Here is a 21446-nt window from a genome sequence, read left to right as displayed (position 1 = left end):
CATCTCTTTCCCATTCCAAACCACCTCCTCCATCACCTCCAGAGTCCTTCACACATGGAAATTCCCACACATTCCAGAGGGAACTCTATGGGGATGGGAGAGCCAATTTATGGCTCTGCTGCCACAAACAGCTGCTCTACATCCAGGACATTTCACACACCTGCCATTGTCTGCATTTGAAGGGCTGTTTTGTGCTCTTCTTCTCCCCCCCCCCCTTTGCCTTCTTCCCCAACCCTTAGGAAAGCTGTGGGGTTTGCCCTTTGGATGATGCAATCTTGAGCAATGGTGAGTGCATATACTGGACATGTAGAAAGATTCTGTATTCTATTTATTCATCCAGTGCTGGAGGCAGTTTTATTTTCTTGCCTTTTCTTGTGCAAGACGAAGGGATTATTTATTGTACTGGCAAAGGCAATATAAGCAAGGGAGCACATTCTTTAGTCTTTAGTGTTATATGGACATCATGGCAGCATGATGCCACATGAGTTAAAGAAAACAGGGTAATCTTGCCATTAATGTTTCTCTGTACAAGGTATTTATTTGTGAGTTTCAGCAGAATCCACTCCATAATATGGATTATTGCAGACTTTTGGCAAATTATCACAATATGTTCCGTGTATAGCTACCTTCGAGATTGATTCAGAAGCTAAAAGTGGTGCAGAAAGCCGTAAGTAGGTTTCTGACAGATGTGCCGTATCATCTCACACACACACAACTGTGCTAAAGAACTTGCATTGGCTGCCAGTCTACCTATTCAGACCCAAGCTGTTGATATAGTGTTTAAAGCTCTAAACCAGTGCTGGTGAACCTATGGCACAGGTGCCAGAGGCGGCACTCAGAGCCCTCTCCGTGGGCATGCACGCTGTTGCCCCAGTCCTAGGGTTTTATAAAACCCTCAGCTGGGTTTTATAAAACCTTTTCGCTTTAGGTCTCCGCTGCCGTGTGCAAAAAAAAAAAAAAAAGGTCCAATCAATTTCAACTTCTCGTGAGAAAAAAAAAGATCTTGCAAAGTTGAAATTGACTGATTGATTGAACTTTTTAGCCCCACCCAGTCTGCCGTTACCACTGCAGCCACGCCCACCCAATGGGCCACACCCACCCGGCACTCGACAATGCATAAGTGGGTTTTGGGTTGTAGTTTGGGCACTCAGTCTCTAAAAGGTTCACCATCACTGCTCTAAACCGTAGGGACAAAGTTACCTGAAACAATTTTAGTTGGATCACTTTCCTAAGACTTCTGCTACTCAAGAGGATGTCTCCTCTTTGCTCTGCTCAGTTTGCTCTTCGGTGGAAATATGGCAGTAACTTTCCTGCAGTATTGCCCACTGCTGAATAACCTCTAGTCTGCAGTATGCCAGGCTGCCACTGCAATAGGTTTTAAATAATTGAAAAGCAGTTTTTTAGTTTGGCCTTCTTTGGCTATTAGCTCTCTTTTCTTTGAATAGAAAGGTTTTACTACCATTTTCTTCTTTGTTTTCATTGTGAAATATTTTTAGGATGGGGGGAGGGAGAAAGGAGATTCTTTGCAATTAAAAGTAGTTAGGAAATACTGTTAGCAAAACAAGTTAGGAAAGCTGTAGGTGGCCTATGCCAATCATGAGAATCTGCAGCTCTTGTCCCCAGTCCTGAGATGACATTTGCCTTCTCAGGTTAAGGGACTTTCTTCCTCTTCAGATTCTTCTGCAGCTGAGATTGGCACATCAGTGGCTATTGTGACGAACAAGAACATGGAAGCTATATGGATAGGAATCCACCACAGTAGCAGCTTTGTGGGCCAAGTCACTCCACACTTTGAGATATTCTGCTTTCTGATTGAACTTATTCAAATTCTGTTTTATAATATATATATATATATATATATATATATATATATATATATATATATATATATATATATATATTATATAATCATATATATATATGATTGGCCAACATGACTTACAGTCCAACCCCCACAATGTGTTGGCAGCTGTCCAGAAAAAGGGGAGAACAACTGCTACGGAACTTAGCGAGGCTGGGAAAGCTGGGAAAATGGTGCCTGGGGGAGAACCACGCAGTGAAAGCATAAGTGCATTACCCAGAGTGAGGCTTCGTTGTAAAAAACATCATGATGTTAAGGGTAGATGTCAGAATGGTGGAGAAGGGGAGGGCCATAAACTCACGGAGAGTTCAAAGGAAGAGAGAAGGGGGAGACGACTTAGTGGTGGGGATGACATCTCGAGTTGGAATAAGATTGAGGATCCTCCTAGACCAGGGATACGGATGAGTGGCGAGTCGGAGGCTTGTTTAAACTCTGATGAGGGATGCATGATACAAGTAGATGAGTCACTCAATCATGCAGCAATTGCAGGGAATGCTATGATTGGCCGACCTGGACCTATTACACAGTCCAGGAATCGAGCGCAGGCGTTAACTTACATATAAATATTCACTCCCATTGATTTGTGTACGCCCTGATGAAGTTGGCAGGAGCCAACGAAAGCTAGGTTGCTAATCTTTTAAAACTTTTATTCAAGCACATACAAGAAGAGATGGATAGGGAGTTAAAGCAGATTATGGACTTGGTTATTTATATAGTGGGTTAATGTTAGTTAGAGTTTGATTATTATATTTGTAACCCTGTACTCAGCTCTGGGAAGTGGGGGAGGGAGAGGGGGGGTTTAGGGTGGTGGGGTTTGGGGCGTATACTGTAATTTTTATAAAACTTTTCAATAAAAAAAAGAAGAGATGGATAGGACTCATTTATTAAATATTTGGCAGATGAGAAAACATGGCTTCTAGTTTACAGCTTTCTATTAGACTTGTTCCCAACATGTACAGAATCTCCCATATATTTTAACAAACTGTAGTGAAAATATTTGTACTCATGCACTCATATGTACTCACACATATACACATTCACTCAAGTATGAATGGGAAAACAGTTGTAAACTGGTATTACATTCATCCTCACATTGGTTTTCATTGTACCAAGCCTAGCTTTTGGTGTGCTGCGTAGTAGACAAGGAAGTATTAATTGCCAGTTTTAGAGCTAGTATTTTTTGAGATCCAGGATGTCAAAAAGAGAATGCATACTTACATTCACACATACACAGTGCACAATTTCCTTGCTCTCCACATCATCATTTCTAGAGAAATTCTGCCTGTTTTCTGTCTCAACAGGAAAACACAGTCCTCCACTACATCTTGGTAACAATCAGCATATTTGGCTTGCCTTCCGTATCTTTGTACAGGATCATACCTACCCCAGTGATAATGTGGTCACACTGCAGCATTGGCAAGCCAAAATCAGCAAGGGCCAAACCAATTGAAAGCATCCAGGAATAATAGTGGGAGGGAAGCTTTGCTCCAGTACCTTCTTTGTATCCTAGGGAGAATACTGGCTGGCTTGCCTTTAGTTTCTATGTGGAAGCAGGTCTGTTCTGCCTCCTGTTTGGTCTAGCATGTCTTGTCTCAATCACACTTCACTCAGATGCCTAGATACATCATGGCTGTATCAAAGAACCAGCAGCTGCACTTGCACAACATGTGAAGCTACATTATTTTAGTTTTATGTTATCATGGTGTTAGTCTAGGGTCAACATACTGAATGAATTTAGAAAATGGGGCTGGATGAACTATAGAAAATTCAGTAACCAAAGTAGGTGTGTGGTATGATGACAGCCAATCTCTAATTCTTGCCAGCTGATGCCAGTTCCCAGACATGTGCTGACAGTTTCACTAACATAGGTTCTTCCCTGTCCCTTCCAGGATGTCCTGAGGAAGAGAATTGCTCCTTTCAGAGAACACTAAAGAGGAGGAGCAACTTTCCCAAATGAGCTTAATTTCTGCATGCAGAGCAAAATCTTTCTGAACTACGAGTCTATGTGGCTGGCTAGAAGTCTTATTTCATTTTAATCTGCTCTCATAATCTATCCACTGCTCTCTCCCACAGCTGCAAGCCAGGTCACCCAGAAAATAGGAACAGCAAAGCCCCTCAGTTAGCCCCCCCCCCATGCTGTCCCAGAGCTCTATCAAAGCTGTTGCCTCCGGACTACTACTGGGTCTGCTTATCTTTTCTGGTCATTCACTCATACCTACCAAAGTGCCCTGTACCCACATACCAAATTACTTAGACATAGAGAAATCTGGATGATGGACAGCTTGCCAAGAATTCACACTTGTCTATTCTGTGATTCTGATAAACAAAACCAAGTTCTCTTCTCAGTTGCCTTCTCCAAGGAGCTGGTTTTGAGGGACTAATTGTGGATCAAGTAAAGCAACCAAACTTTGCCATTGGGGGGAGGGGAGAGAAGGGAGGGAGGGAAGGAGAGAGAAAGTGAACAAGAGTACAGCGACTGGATCATTTTGTTACCAAAATATTTTAAATACACATCTATTCTGAGGAAAGTTCAATTAATCTATGTTAATGATCCTTTCCCATGTTTAACATCTTTATGCAAACTCTTGTGTAGGGACAGGCATCTGTACCCATACAGTATCTTGAAGTGCTCTAGTCTGCTAGGTTGAAACTTCCTGTTTGGTTATCTTTTGTTTCATTCAGTGCTGTTTTCCCCTTCTCCCCAATACTTTACTACCCAATACTAACACCAATTAACATGACATAAATAGAGGGCATTCTGGTAAGCAGGGGCTCCTGAAAACCTAATGTCCTCCTTTCAAAAGGAGCTCTTTTGATCCTGAAGTAACAATTTAAGGCAGGTTGTTGACATATCCTTGGAATAGGAAAACAAGCCTGATCATAATGACTTGTTTTACTTTAGAGCCGATTGCCAGAACAGTAGAAGCAAAACATAGGAAGATTTTTCACTCAGTTCCTCTCAGATCTGCTACATCTGACATACCTGCTCTGTCCTTTCTTTATCAGGATCAGACTAAATTCTATTCCAAAGGCTAGCCAGCCTAGATGAAACCTCAGAGAAGCTTTATTGCTCCCTTTCTGGAGGCAATTTATTTTACTACACTTATGCCATGGTATGTGAAGATTCTACTGACTCAGCATTGTGGATCAGATGTGCACAATGGATCTGAAAGGTTGGTCTTCCCCAATAGCAGCAGAATCACGCAGTGGCTTCTGAAGGAGGAGGCTCACCTTAACTACATTTACATGCCACCCATCTTACTATCATGTGACTCAATGCCTGCATTGTCCCTGCTTCCAGTGCCATACTGCCACAAGAAGATGGATGCCTCTCTGTTCCTTCCCATTCACAAGCCATCTTTTTGGATCTGACTCCAGCCCCACAATCTTGGCGCTCCTAAACTCATAAACCAATAGCCATATACTGTAGGTTTTTCTTGGTCACATATTTCAAAACCACAAGTTAGATTCAAAAGAAATGTCTTTTGATTCAGTGAAAAATTTCCACCCCCTACAGTAACACACTTTGGCTACAGAATATCCATCCATGGTTACCTGAAACATAGTTTACTCAATTACCCATTTTTCTTGGCTCACACAATACACTGAAATATAAATTAATCCCAAAGCCTGGATTAGCTTGTTGGTGATTAGTATGTCATGTGAACACAGTCTAAGTATAGCTAAGTTCCCAACTTCATTGGATCTCTGGAAAAGCAGCAACTGAACAGCATTTTGAAAAACAGATGACTGGTTTTCTTCCAGCCAAAAATATTAGATAGCACTAAGCCCTGCACACAGGCCCCGAGAGCAGATCTTTTTCAACTGCAGTTGGGAGATCTGTCTGTCTCCTGGCTTTCAAAGGCACATTCACCATATTGAAAAGCATACTGCAAAATGCTTTGGAACAGATTCCTCTCCTTGCCAAATCCCAGCAGCCAAAAATGTTTTGCCTGAATTGCAAGAGTTCATACCTAGAGAAGAGAGTGAGCCAGAAGGTTTGGCAAGCATGCATGGGCAGCTGGAACAGCAACGCCAAATTCTCTGGAGACCAGCTAGCTAAACCAGTAGTCTTGGGCACATCTTCAGCTTCAGTAATATAATTGCCAAGATGTTCCTTAGCAATGGATGGCAGAGAAAGAGTTTGACCCCTTATTTTGCCTATTTCTTGCCACATAATACTTTTTTTTCATTATTTCTCTTTTCAACTAGGTCAGAGATGCAATTCAGAGCCACGCAGGATCCTCAGATGAACTTTATGTGTGTTCAGGGGCATTCTTCATTGTACAAGAGAGGGAACCCAGTTCAATTTGACACTGCCTCCTCCAGGATTTTGTGGCTGTTGAACTTTGGCCAACAGCTCAGTGATGTACCTGTCTCCTAAGCCCAAGTGTTAGAGGTGAAGGGCAGTTTGGGGAAAAGAAGTACTTCCTTAGCTCTTGGGGAATACAGATGGAAGGATGAGCTATTAGCTCCTCTATGCATCTCAGCCTGTCAGGAAAGCTTAGAAAATGCCTTAAAGTCAATACAGAAGCCCTTCAATTCCAGTAATATGAAGCATATGTTAATTATTTTGTAGGCTAAAAAATGTGTTGTGGATGAAGTGATCCAGACACATGGCACTGACACAAGTGCAGGGTAGAAACCCCTTATTTGTCTTGTCATGGCCTGAACCACTGATCTTGGAATTTCATGCAGAAATGAGCCTTTCTGTTATAATCACTTCCTGGACTGGATTGCAAGAAAGGGCAGAGATACAACTGTATGAGAGTTGCTCTCTGGAGGTAGCTGACAGCAGGAAGAGAAGCTTTAAAATGCAGGGCCTTTTCAGCTGCAAAAGACAGACATGGCAATTTGAGGCTGGTTGAAAACTGCTGCTCCTCCTCCTGAAGCTGGCACATTTGTGCATAGAGGACCTAGTGTGAAATCTAACAAACCATCTCATCCAGCATGACCTCTTGGTTTCTAGACTGGCAGGAGATGGAAATAATGTTTCTTAAGCAGGGATTATGCTGTCATGTGCTCCAGGCTTGAGCAGAAGACAGAACAGGATCTACAGGCAGATTTTTTTATTTTGACCAGTAGACCAGTACATTGATAATGGTAATGATTTTGTACTTTCAACAAGGTAAACAGCCTCTAGAATTGACTCCATTCTTGGTGACTATGCAGATTTCTAAATCGTTTTCCTTAGAACTCTACAAAAATGGTTCACTATTGGCATCTACTAGGTTTAGCTATGTTTTTCTGCTCATCTACTATACATGATGGAGGCAAGTCACCATAGAGGAACCTAAATATGACTGCTGAATTGGAAAACCTCTAATCTGTTCCAATCAGGTATGGCTTGCGTTGGTAAAATGGTTAAAACAAAATGGTTAAAAATTCCCCAATTTCTGATTGTAGGTTTTGCTGTGGCCACAATAATCCCGGCTTTGGATATTTGCCTGTGTGTATCTTTATAGCTACAGGCAACTATTTATAATACAAAGGCTAAGTAGCACTTCATTTACCTAATCTGAATCAACAAAATAGGACAGATGTAGAATGTCCTATATGACTGTACAAATTGGGGCTTTAGAAAAGTGAAGCTCTTGGTCCTAAAACTGGAGTTTCAGATCTTCAAAAACAGTTGAACATTTGTGCATGACTTTCTCTAACCCCTAAAAGGCAATATGGAAATTGTAAGTCTGCTCCCTGGAGAACCAGTACACCCAGCCAGCTTAGTCAGAGTTCACTCCAAGGCTACTCCACATTTCCCTCAGAGCAAGCTTCTGAAAGAAAAAGGGAATCACTATGGATAGAAGGGAATGATAGAAGGTTTCTCAGCCACCAGAGCAGCAGGCTGACTGGCATTTGATGTTGGAAAGGGCATTGAGTGATAGCAGTACTTGCTTAAAACAGCTTTCTTTCACTAAGCCATCATATAAGGCGACAACCACAAAACCACCTGTTCTGAGAATTCTCTAAAGGTAGCTGCCAGATACTGGATCTTTCTCCCATCCTTCTCCTGATATCAGGACAAGCACAAGACTCACTAGAATGCTCATGGTGAAAATGCTCATTTTAATGCCCATTGAATAAATGAAACCGAGGGCACCATCTACTAGGCCACAACTCACTGAAACAAGCCAGCTGCACAGGGGCACGGTGGTGATAATGCTCTAGTGGTGCTCTCATTCATTTTGACAGGACTGACAGAAAAACCTCCAGTTGGATTAACCTTGTAGGTCAGACCTATCCATTTACCACTAAACTATCTTTAATGGTACCCAGGTCAGTTGCCTCCTGGCAACCCCACCATCTGGCACACCTTGCTTCTCACTGGCACTGTGTGACATGCATTCACAAACAACCCAAGCAACCTGCCATTCACAGACAAAAGCCACCATTCTGAAAAGGCAAGAGGAGCTGCCGCCATATCAGAATCCCCAGCCAGCATTCATCTCTGTTACTTGGTGAAGAAATTCAGCTGGTTGCAAGTCTGCACATGGGGGACTTGAAGATCACAAATGTAACTGCCAGAGCATGATAAGGTGTGAACAATGAAGCCCAGGTAGAGAATGGGGACAATTTACAGGAAGGCGGCTTGCATTTTCAGAAGCCATTATTCAAAAAGCTTTCTCATTGAAACAGAGATGAGGCTCTGTCCAGTTAGCACTGAACACCTACAGAAATAGGACATGCAAATTTAAGGAGATGCCCCTGCCCTGCCCTCCCCCCAGAAAAGCCATTGTGTCTGTTGGAAGAAGACTGCTCCCCTGCAATTGTTGTTAGTCACAGCTTCACAATGGTGGATGTGTCAGTTGGATCATGCCTCTTCTGAAGGATGTGGAGACATCTTTAGTATAGGAGCTCACACCTTGTTACCTGCATCAAGACACAGAGAATCTCGTAGGACACTTGCCCTATAAGAGATATGCACACAGAATTTTAAATCTGACTAAAAATTAGTTTAAGTGGTCAGTTTAGCCAACTCCCTCTTTTTGTGTCTCTCTCCCACTGTCAAGGTAGAGAGCCAAAAACATTAAATGAGGCTTCAAACAAGTTTCTGTTTGCTGCATATACATGCCATGTGTATCTCCTTAAAAAGCTACAGGCATTTCAAATTGTTTCCAGATCATAGTCCCAGTAGGTGATTCCTTGAGGGCTCCAAGACCCACATGAAAGAAAAATTCCTTCTGAATCAGCACTTCACTAGAAACGCAGTGGGATCTCTTAGCCGACTGCAAGAGTAAAGCACAAAGCATTTTAAGCAAGATGGGCATAATTCCACTAAGCACTAGTAGATCTGTAATACTGAGAGTGTAAAACTCATCACAGTGAGGTCTCCAATATTAGGATTTCTCACATGCCCAATCCCTCTCCCATCCTATTCCCTTTGAGGTAGCTACCAAACAGGATTTCTGTCTGATCATAAATATGAAATGCTGAAATAGGCATCTGGTTTCTCTGAATGAATGCTGTCAGGATATGCCTAAACCACACTAGTGCTTTGTTGGCAGCAGAAACTTCTGTGTTCTGTGAAATCCAAAAGATTGCTACAAATGTCACAATTTGAACTACATATCACCTATACTATGTGGGACAGTTTATCACTAAGATTGTCCCCATTCATTATATAGCTCTGGTGCAGAACGTAAGTTTAATGTTTCAGATGTGCTAGGTGTAAACTCTGGGATGTACATACAGAGAAAGGAAAATAATTCGGAATATGTGCTTTGGGCTATTCTGTGGATCAGATTTATGTGGTGCCTTCCTATTATTGATTGGTGTGTTGATGGCTGGTGATTGGTTGTTGTTTCCTTGAGCTGCCAAGCCCTCAGCTCCTAAGTACCTGAAAAGCTGGTGGTAAATCAACACCAGGGCTTAGCAGCACAAGAAAACAACAACCAATTACCAGCCTTTAATACACTAATCAACCAATAGGAAGGCACATAAATACTCTGTAGCAGGATATTTGCCCCACCCCACCTATATTAATTATTCTGCTATTATCTTATTCTCTGTCTGTCTATGAAGAGAAAATGGTGGACAATGTTTCTGACTGAGCTGTAAGAATTACAGTGGCTTCTGCTTGCTTGGAACAGAATGGCCATACACTTACTTAAACCTCTGGTTGGTCCAGATTTTTTTATTTAACCTGCAAGAAACAAAGAAAGGTTTGGTAAAAGTCATTTTCATTTTCATGTTTAAAATGTGAACATTATATCTCTGAAAGAAGCATGTGCATTAGGTCCTAGTCAATTTTTAAAACAAACTTAAAAATAATTAGTAATCCAAGGACAAATCAGGCAACTAAATTAGTAGTGCACTGTTCAGTAAATTCCACTAATAATAAAGAACTATGAAATGTCTAGTGGAAGAACTACACCAATAGGTGACCAAATATGTGTGCACAAACATATGAAAGTCAATCATATCTGTGACATCCTCAGTGTCACAGATTCTGTGTCCTGAAAAGAGTTTGAACTAACATTGTAAATGCTTCCTTTTGGTCTCCATCCATATTAGGCTTTGCAGAGCTGTTTTTGTACCTCACATCTATTAAGGCTGATTAAACCAAAATGTAAGAAGTTAAAATGGCAAGCCTTCTAGCTGATCATTACAACTAGATGCTAAAAGAGTCATTTGTGTAGCCTCTGCTGTAGCTGGCAAATATACATTCCCACAACAGGACCAACTCATACTGGGACCAAGGTGAGCTGTGCCATGCGCACTTAAATTCAGTTTTCTGATTAATCATTGACATGTTTTAAATTTGAAGTGTGTTAGGTTCTTTAGGCACATTCCAAAACTTGCCAAATACTCGTTTAAAGGAGTCACGGCAGCTTTGCTTTTACCTCGGTCCTTCCCATTCTGCATCTTGTCCTCCTCTTCTTCCTCCTCACCTCCTTCCTCTCCCCCTAAGACAGAAAAAAGCCAGTGGCAATGAGAAAAAGTGAGGGGGCAACTAGGAAGCAGGGAGCTGTAATGGCAGGAGACTTAAGAAACTCTGCTACTCTTTCCATGGGTGACTCAAGGTGCAATTCCTTCTTCAAGACGGCATGACCAACAAAGACAGAGAGGGCAGCTTTGGTCTGGATCACAGGCTCTATCTGGAGCCCAGAAGCAAAAACCTTCAACCAGATTGGGACAACCAAGCATCCTTTTAACAGAAAACAGAATCCTGAAATTAAAAGAATTGAATGCTACATTCTACAAAGGATACCTTACAGTCCTCTTACCCTTCCTGACCAGAGGTTGCATCAAAATAAATTAAACAAGATTCTAAAGATTGTGTTCATTCAGTAGGAAAAAACCCTCTGTATATACCATGTATGTTGTTTTCAAGTTATACTGTAAAATTCATTTCTTAAAATGTGCACTATGTAGACATTTTCCTAAGTACAGGGCAGAAAGGAGTGATGGGCTGGAATACAAACAGAATATGGTGGACATAAAGTTGGAAAGAACAAGAAAGAGGAAATATATCACAAGAGAAGAGGAACAAGACTGCTATAAAGAAAAGTAATAAGAGTAATAAGAGGAGTGTACAAGTGCAATTTTATAGGCTTAAATTGTGGACTATATTCCAAAAATGAGTAGGGCTATTTTAAGCTTCAGGATTTTAAAACCTATATAAGTTTTAAAGAACTGACTTTAGTAGTAGTAGTAGTAGAGTTGGAAGGGACCTTGGAGGTCTTCTAGTCCAACCCCCTGCTCAGGCAGGAAACTCTATACCATTTCAGACAAATGGTTGTTCAGTCTCTTAAAAATTTCCAATGTTGGATCATTCACAACTTCTGGAGGCAGGTTGTCCCACTGATTAATTGCTCTAACTGTCAGGAAATTTCTCCTTAGTTACTTTGTAACTTGAATTGACTATAACTTTAAAAAATGCAAAAAAGGGCCCATATTTTAGCTCCACCTATTCTGGGGGACTCTAGGGGCATCATAAAAAGGGATGCTGGGACTACCTTTTTTGCACCGCTGCTGTAGGTCCAACATAGGGCATGGAACTCATACTTATCTGACTTTCCAAAGTGAGCATGGAGGAGCATGTTATAGAGAAGTATAGACTACTTGCTTTTGAGACCAATCAGATATGTTTGCTTAGGAGCATGGAAGATGACATTTAAAATGACCTGTTAAAATAAAAAGACCTATGGCCTTTGAGGCAACATTGTAACTAATCTGCTTTTTATTTTGTAGAGATAGAAGGGCTGGATTTAAGTCATATCTCCCATTGACTTTCCTGGCTGAGTCTAATAAAATCACTTTTTAGTTCTCATAAGGGCTTGACCTCTTTTAACAGTCACTCAGGATGCTGTAAGCCAGAACAAAATCAGATTATACAGATGTAAGGTTTTGAAACCAGGTTCAAGAAAGTTAAAGAGAGTTGGGAAGCATGGTGTTGTATCATGACTACTTCAGACATAATCTGCCTAGCTCACCATAAGCTGCTGGGGAGCCCTAACTCCAACTGTTTCTCTTGATTTACACAAATGAGAAGAGGTTAGATACTTTCCAGGATCTCCTTGTCTGGCTCTCATCAAAGTGGGTACCTGCAGTTTGTTTCATCTGTCATTTGCCTGAACTGCAAAGAACTCAGTACAATACACAAAACCTGGGTGCTGGTGGTAGAACAAATCCTACTTTTTACAATTTGTATGCATCTTTTCATTTCCCAACTAGAGAAAAACTGTCTGGCCAATTCAATTCAGAACCTCAGGATTCTATATTATTGGAACCCAATGGCTGCAGTTCTGGAGTCCACAGAGACTAAGTGTGCCTGAATTGGTTCTGAAAAAAAAAATTCAGCAAATTCCTAGCTAAACAAAAAGATGTGAAGAATATCATGAAAATATTATTGTATGATCTCTACGTGCCATGTATTTGGAAGTATGAGGAACAGTTATTGGTCTGCTACAATCCTTGTTTTAGTTACCATACGACAGAGCACAGGAGTGCCCCAGTCTGATTTCTATCAGAGCATGGAAGACCCTATAAGCTCCTGTAATTGTATCACATTCTACCTGTACCACAAGGCCATGGATATATGACTAGCATGAAATATTAGAGGGCCTGAGGCGACGCTTTGGACCCTTCTGAGATTGGTATCGCAGAAACAATTTAGTCAAAAGCAAGCACCCAATTGACACCAAACCTAGCTTCTTCTTCAGGAACCCTCCCTAGTTGTATTCATCACATGTAAGTCACGTGGCCATTTTGGCTAGGAGAATGACAGGTTGTGACCATTACTAAATTATTCGGGGGGGTGTCTGCTATTATTACCCACTGGAATTCTATTATGGAATCTGAGTCTTTTGTACAGAGTTGACAGGACTCTCACTTTATATCTTTCCTGGCCTCCCTATGGAGTTTGCATTCTGATCAGGCTCTAGCATCTGGTTTCTCTAGTGCATTTTGTGACCTTTTTGTGACCTGTTTAGCCTGACTTATTCCTTTGCTTGGCCATGGCTCAAAGAGAACTAGCTCTACATGCTTATATACCTCAGATGATTTCTTGTATGACTCAAGCTACAGTGCTATACTGCCTAGTGGCCAGGTCATCCAAGGAACAAATTATCCCATCCAGATTTTCCTCTTTAGAAGTTACTCCAAAAAAAATAAGATAAATACAATTATTTTGCTTTCAACCAGCTGAAAATATCTTGATTTTGCAAAACTCCAGGAATATGCCATGTAACATGGGTTTGTAAAGTATTTTCAAAAAATCATATTCTTCCTAAACTTAGTCAACTAAATCTAAATATGGTTGGATTTTAAAATTAAATTCAGCATTTCTGATTCTAGTCTGTTTAATATTTAAATATTCTAGTGGAAGCCGATAATTAGCATTTTGTCTACCTAGAAAGTAGATTTATCCATGTGCCAGATTTGTGAACCAAACTTATACGTTTGTTTGGGTAGTTAAAGAGGAACCCAGGAATAGGATTCTAATCTTATCTAACTTGGCAACTGTTAGGCCTATACCAATGTTTTTCAAATGCTGTAAACATGCTGGCTAGGGAATTCTGGGAGTTGAAGTCCACATGTCTTGACGTTGCCAAGTTTGAAAAACACTGGTCTAAATTCTCACTTATTTAGCTGTAGTTTATGAATGATTATTCATTCAAAAAAAATGGCAGCTGCAAAACTGTCTCTAAAATATATTACATTGAGGCATCCAGTCTTTCCTCCTTGTGCTAGAGGATACATTTCAATTTGTCAATGAATTATGTCTATGTTGTCCTTTAAAGCTAACCTCTCTTGATATATGCATGTACCTTTTGGGCCTCTGTTCCTCAAACTATGGCTGTCTTCCAGATTTGTTTGACTACCGCTCTAAGCTCCCCAAGTGTGGAGTGGGCCTTGGGCCTTTGGGAATTAAAGACAACACATCTGGAGGAAAATCAAGAAACTAAATATTTAGCAAATTGCATATTATCACCTACAACTATCTAAATTTCTTCAGGAAAAATATATTCCACATTCTCCATCAGCCCACTTGGGCAATTACAATATTTTCACCTCTATCCTTAAAACTGATTAATTCCTCTTGCTAGCCTTCCATTCTACCAAAAATTGTTCTATGTTTTGATACTAAGTGTTGGATTATGGAACATATATACCTTAAACCAAAGCATATAGATACTTTTATTTATCTTATTTATAAAATAAATGTGCTCAGACAAGCGGGAAACAAAATGATACTTACGGTATTAGCACAAAGACAAGATATAAATAAAATAAATACAAATTTTAATTTATTTCCTAAGTTTTCCTACTTTATTATTTGCTTTATTAAATTTATTTTTCCCTAAAGTAGGAAATACTTTATTAAGTAAATAAAATACATTACTTATTTAATCTACTGCTTATTTTAAAAAGAACATCCTAGGCTGATATTTCTCAATCCCAGTGCCTTTTAGATGTGCAGATTTCAGTTCGAGTTGAAGTCCAACATCTTAAAGATTGAGAAACACTGCCCTAGAATAACATATTTTTTTTCAACTTATTTTGTTAAGGAAAATTGTATTAATATTTGCACTAATTTCTCAACTGAAAGCCTCACTACAGGAAACATCACCGGCACCCAAAATGTGTCCTTGAGTCTTTTGCTTAGATTAATATAGAAATTTCTTGCATACCTGAATGAAGCTCCTTCACCAAATATGACATTGTATTGGTAATGGAATCAGCTGCTACCAGTAAATCATTACGGAGGTTCCGCCGAGTTCCTGAAAAAGGGTGATGAAGTAATATGCAAATATGTTCTAAGAAAATTAGTGGCTGTAACACCACTATAATACTTTAGTTATTGTGGACTTCAATAACTAAAGTGGAAATTATTCTTATTCCCCGGTCGAAATATAAGTTCTCCCTTTGCTAGGATGGTCTGAGTTCCAGCAAATATTGATGACCTTTCATTGATGCAAAAACTGATCCTAAGGGTGTTTTCCCACTTATACATTCATTGACTATGTAGATTAGTCAACAAGTGATTTGACTCCTGGCTCATTATCCCAAAGTGACCAAGTTGAACAAGAGAAGAGGTATGGTTGCTGTGGCAGTTCCTTGGAAGGTGGTGATCATGGCACCAGCAACAATAGCCTCTGTGCCTTCCATAGGTGAACAGTTGGCCTTCCTGGAGGATAGAGGCAGCTGCGACTTGAGGAGGTGGTGGTAGCTAGTGATGGGAGGGGGGCAGTATTAGAAAAAAAGATATGGTAGCAAGAGAACATCAGCCATAGCTGCTTCCACTGCCTGCTGCATAAGAGCTCCTGCCAACTCTCCCAACTGCAGTTGCTGGAGAAGCCATGCAAACAAGGAATGAGGCAGCAGAAATGGCTGCCATAGCAGCAGTCCCAGTGGGGACTTTGTGTACACCCCAGGCAATGTCAACATTTGCTGTTTTCAACAGACTATGGGGATGACTTCCCAGAAGTACTTGGGTAGTCAGGTGCTGGCAGTGCAGTGGATCTGAGCATGTTCCATCACCCACTGAGTGAAATACTTAAGAGAAAATTAACAAGCAGTTTGCATGACTCACGCAAAATTGGCTAGATAACAACCCTGCATATGTGAAGCACAGAGAAATCAGTGGAATAACAGCGGAGCACTTAAAGGACACAGTAGAGGCTTTTGGTGGACTTTTGCAGAAGTGTGGTTTAAAATATTTTCCAAAAATAAATTGTGCACTCTAGAACTTTTATCTTCTCCCCTCCCCACTCCTTCCCTCATATTTTTATGTATACATGCACAAAAGGGTATGTACATTATGGCTCACCTTGTGCAAATGCTTCCTGGACATCTCCACCAACACCAGTAAGTGAATCTTGGGGTACATGAGTTGGGGTAGAACCAGCAGATGTGGACCTGACTGGCATTGGCATAGAGCGGCCAGACCCATGGGTTGGGGAAGTATGTGGAGAACCAGCTGCCTGAGCCTAAAATAAATGGAAAGCCCAGTTACTACATTTCTTTCTAGAACAGCTCTTCCAAAATAAAGCTCCAGCAGTTTACGTTGCAAAGATGAGTGACAAACCCTCAGATAAACATTCTCTGTCTCATACAGCATGCAAACTCGAATATCGGCACATGCAGTTTGTAAGCCATTAAGGCATGCTTTCCAATCTGGTGTCCTATCAACTCCAGACAACATGGTCCATCTGGAAGACGTAGATTGGAGAAGGCTGCATTAAGACAATCCCAAATTTCCTGGGAGTGAAAGCAACTGTCTCATGTCTATTTGGGCAATCTGATCTACTTCAGCTTTCCCCTGAATGGGAGTCTTCCAAATATGGGAAATGGTAGCTTCCAGGCTTCTCAGAAATGGCTATGCTGGCTGATGTGAAGTCTACCAAGTTGTGGAAGGTTTATTTCATCTAGCAGCCCAGCTCACCAAGGCACCAGGAAAAAAATAAATAATTCTACTTCCTAAAAGCTGTTTCACTCTGGCTAGGAAGTGAATCCTTTTGCCTGCAAGTAAATATGCTATCACTAAGGAAAGGATCTTTCCTAATTATAACTAAACCTCATGCTGTGTTAGATGATTGGTCAATATATAATTCTCCACTCTAAGGCAATGATCATCCAGCATACTAAAGCCAAATTTACTAAACACAATTGCAATCACATCAAATGCTATGCCATAATAAATAAACCATTGTATGGCTTAATGGGTGGCCTGGTTCACACTATATGCAGAAACAGCTGTGTTTCTACAATATACTAAATTGCAAACAATACAATCCCATTTAGCCAAGGCTTGCATGTTGTGTGAACCCAGCTGGTAAAAGATGCTTATCTGAAAAACCAGAGACAGCAGTACTAGACCACACCTGACCTAGCCAAACACTAAGATTGAAATGCTCAGAATCATGGATCTCATCAATCTCTGCTTCGCTATTTATATTTAGTTTGATGGAAAAATATATCAGCACATCAGAGAAGCACCCATCACTCTCAGGACTCTTAGCAGAGAATGTAATGCAGGATCCAGGGGTGTCAAACTGCTGGCCCACAAGCCGGATGCGTCATCCCAAAACGGCGCCAACCCCATTGCCAGCAATGGAGAAAAAGCTCCAATAGGTCACGCGATGTCACGTGACGTCGCGAGTTTGACATGCCTGATCTAGAAACTATAGTCTTCCATATATACAACAAAAGTATGGATATAGATCACACTTTCATCATAATAAAAAGGGAGTAACTAGAGAGAAGACACATCAAACAATCAACAACTTCAGTGGAATAAAATTCAAAGAAGAAGAAGAAAACAACATTATCTTTCCTCAATATCCTCATCAACAGAGGATACAATGGCAATTAGAAATACAAGTGTTTGAAAAACAACCCACATTAACTAAGGGCTTCATTATCAAAGTAACAACCCAACTTATCACAAAAGGAGCTACATAAATACATTATTCAGATGAATATAAATGCACTACAACATGGGTGTCAAACTAGTTGCATCACATGACATGTTACGATGTATTGCGACTTTTTTTGCATTGTGGGAGCTGGGGTGGGTGTGGCCTTCGTATAATGCAACCGGCTCACGGGCTGGCAATTTGACACCCTGCACTACAACAACCCAGAACACTAGAAAAAGGAAACAGACTGCCTATATCACATGTTCCAACAAACTGAATACCTACACACCTTTGTCAAGAAGTGCTTGACTATTCAACCCATTACAACTAACACAAACTATTAAAAGAATAATACTGCCATACATCAAAAACAACTCAGAAACAACCAACAGACAATTATAATGCCATGACATCACCATAGAACACAAACCAACTGAAGCTTTCCAAAACACCCAAAAAACCTAGTAGCCAAGAAAGAAAACAAGAGTCACTTACAACATACAATGTAAGGACTGTAATAGCTATTATGCAGGACAGACATAGAGAAAACTAGCAGAGTGCATCCAACTAATAGTCAGAAGACACAATGAAAACAATCTCACAATACATGATCAGACTCAGTCATAGTTGCAACTGGAAAATTGTGAACATCCTAGACCAAGCTAAATCCAAAATGTTAGGGAATTTCTGGAAAGTTGGCATTCAGACAAATCAGCCATCAACAGACACATAGAGACAAACCACATTTACATACCTTTCAAAAGAGACAATAAAAAAGCTAAGAAGGAAAAGGAAAGATTGGAACTTATCTTTCCAGCAACAAACAGTGAAATAAGCAGGGATGAGCGGAAAAATGAGCAATCAGAAAACAATATCCTAACTAAGGAACTACCAAGGAGAAAACCACATTCCTACCAACACTGGCAGGACAAGCTACTGTATACAAACAAAGAGCAAATCCCATAGCCAATAGCACTGATTATGTATCTGCAAGCAAACAAACAAGCTCAGAAAGCACCAAGGACATGACAATGGGAAAGAATGACAGAAAGCTGACTATATATTACAATCAATTTACTCAGATTACTAGCATTACAGATTATGGTCCCACACTGACTCTTACCTGGACTAGTGAATAAAGATGGAAAACTGCTGGAAACTAGCACTGCTGGCTTTAAATTAATTTTATATATTCCAAAAGCACCCTGAAGTGAGTTTTCTGTGTGTAATTAAAGCTATCTGGAATGCTTTAACTGTTTTATTGTAACATTTTGTACTTAATAATTTTATTTCAAATTATGAACATATCAAATATTTCTCGTTGTTATAAGGTAACATGTTGTATATACAGTAAATTACTACAGTTGTATAAACTGAATTCTACTTTGACATATTATCTAAATATCAAGTGATGAAGAATAAATTTGAGTTCCCCAGCTAAAGTTCATACTCTGTCCCAAAAGCATAAACATTCAGCATACGCACAACTGGCATTAAATGATGCATAAACAGAGCTGATAATGTGTTCTCAAGGGGGCTGTATGTGTTGTATTCACTGTCCACATATGAATGGATTCTGGAGAATTAGCTCTTCAGTTATGTTGGTGTAATAGTGAAAAACCACAGGGGAGAAAGTTTGGAGATTAATTGAATCATCGGCCTGGCTGGGGGATGTAAGAGACTGTTGAGACCTGATTTGCATAACAGATTCTATGTTGCTCTATGAGTATATACTATTTTGGTCAGAAATAATTTGAATAACATAGCACTGATATCATGATTGGACAGAAACCATGGTTGTACTCACCATGGAAATTAAATTGGTGATATTTGTACTTCGTTATGAATCATTTCTTGTGAATGAGAATGAAAATACTTCCGATTTTCCAGATGGGGAAAAGATCAAGCTATGCAATGAATGCACACTGGGACATTATAGCTGACCAAAGGGATATGAAGGAATACAGAACAAAACACTTCAACTCTTGGGAGGCTGCCATCTCCAAGTCCCAACTAGAAGCAAACACCGACCTTTCTTACTGCTTCGTCCAGCTAGATAATAATTTTAGGAGTAAGCCCCTTTTTATGCAAAACTCAGCTTTTGCTAGGCTTGAACTGAAAGTTAATCACATTTCTTTTACTTATAAAGTTTTTTTAACCTTTCCTTTTCAACTCTGTTCTTTTATTAATTGATCTGTAAAGTAAGCTTTGCAAGTCTTGTCTTTCATGTGTACACAAATAGTGAGACACACTCATGGCTGTTTTGGACTGAACATTTGTGACTAATACTGCAATTACCCATTAACATGCATAACCTCTGCACATCCTCCCATATTCAGTTTGTGTCATTTCATCTGGTTTTTATTCTCTGTTTTCTTTACCAGAAGCAGCCCCAACCTTTGAATCACATTTGCTACTATAGAAACCCTGCTGTCACAGAGTCTGGAAAGGAATCTGATGCTCTTGGAGGTGAGACGAAGTCAGTTTTCACAAAGCTAAATTTGAAGAGTGCTCTGGAGGTTGACCCCTGACGCAAGAAACAACTCAGGTAGGCTCTGTACAGGTTCTCCCACTGAAACTGCAGTTGCTGGACTTCTTTGCCACTGTTTCCGTCAGAGCAAAGGCGGATGGCAGAGTCACATAATGGTGGATGTTGCTATTTTTCTAAACTTTAAGCTGACCTTCAAATAAGATGTATATAACAGCTAATAACGGAATTCAATCTCTTCATGGGCTTTTCGGATCTTTTTTGTACAAACATTATAAAAGTTCAAACCAGAAGACCAAAACTAACAAAAACTAATAAAGGAAAGAGCTAAGATGCAAAAAGAAACAATAAAAAGAAATAGAAAGAAGCTTCCAATTTCTTCGGCAGCAAATCATAGAAATACGATGGCATAATTATCTCTTAACTTATTGTTACAAGAAAGCTCTTTTCTATTATCTAATATTTTCTAATCATCAAAACAAAAAATAAAAGTTATTTGTTTCTATTTCATGCAAAATTCCTTAAGGGGTTTCTAATCAGCAATAACAGAGCCAGTCTGGCCTGGTGACTAAGGCACCAAACTAGAAAACTAGGAATTCTTCTTGTGTCTTAGGCACAAAAGCCGACTGAGGGACTTTGGACCAGTAACCGTCTCTCTAAGCCTAATTTACCTCACAGGGTTATTCTGAGAAAATAGGAGGTGGAAGGACTTAGCTATGTTTGCCGCCTTGAGTTTTTATAAAAATAATAAAAGTGGAATTTAAAAAAGCTTTAAAAATGTAAATGTTGTCTTTCTCTGATCAAAGGAGTTTCAATTTAGTCATCTCTGCAAATCCCATTATCTTTATCAACCATTCCTTCATTGAGGATAGTGTTGAACCTTTCCACTTTGAGCATATCATGATCTTGGTACAGTTATTGTGTGCAAAAACAAAGTTCCATGACTTTTTTTCCCAGCTCTTTATCCATTAATTTCAAAAGAAAAGTCTCTGGCTTCAATTATACATTGGTCTTTAAAAACTTCTGAATTAATGCATATATTTGAGTTCAAATTTTTTGGGCTTTTTTCCACATTCATCAAATATGATAAACTTTTCCTCCATATTTCCAGCACAAATTCAAAGCAACTTTATACACTCTAAATTTCTCCGATTCCATATACACATAATATGCAATACAGATGGTCCTTGACTGTTCTTCTGTTACTAAGCAAGACATTTGTTAAGTGAAT

General features: G+C 39.9%; 1 protein-coding gene across 4 annotated transcripts in view; it reads right to left on the bottom strand.

Moving 5' to 3' along the window:
- Nucleotides 1-2728: 2728 nt before the first annotated feature.
- Nucleotides 2729-21446, bottom strand: part of DTNB (dystrobrevin beta) — a 114736-nt gene continuing 96018 nt past the window's right edge. For all 4 annotated transcript variants that reach the window (XM_039346062.1, XM_039346064.1, XM_039346061.1 and 1 more), the window contains 5 exons: nucleotides 16137-16296; nucleotides 14998-15087; nucleotides 10705-10767; nucleotides 9969-10004; nucleotides 2729-8731 (listed from right to left, as the gene is read on the bottom strand). In XM_039346062.1, coding sequence (XP_039201996.1) covers nucleotides 10000-10004; nucleotides 10705-10767; nucleotides 14998-15087; nucleotides 16137-16296 — 318 coding nt within the window. In that variant the 3' untranslated portion in view covers nucleotides 2729-8731; nucleotides 9969-9999. The remainder of the gene's footprint in view (nucleotides 8732-9968; nucleotides 10005-10704; nucleotides 10768-14997; nucleotides 15088-16136; nucleotides 16297-21446) is intronic.

This window comes from Crotalus tigris, unplaced genomic scaffold (genome assembly GCF_016545835.1).
Source record: "Crotalus tigris isolate CLP2741 ecotype Arizona unplaced genomic scaffold, ASM1654583v1 scf7180000017987.690289119674:8195010, whole genome shotgun sequence".
NCBI classification, from domain to species: Eukaryota; Metazoa; Chordata; class Lepidosauria; order Squamata; family Viperidae; genus Crotalus; species Crotalus tigris.
The sequence above is the reverse complement of the archived record's forward strand: the minus strand, read 5'-3'. Positions and strand labels throughout refer to the sequence as shown.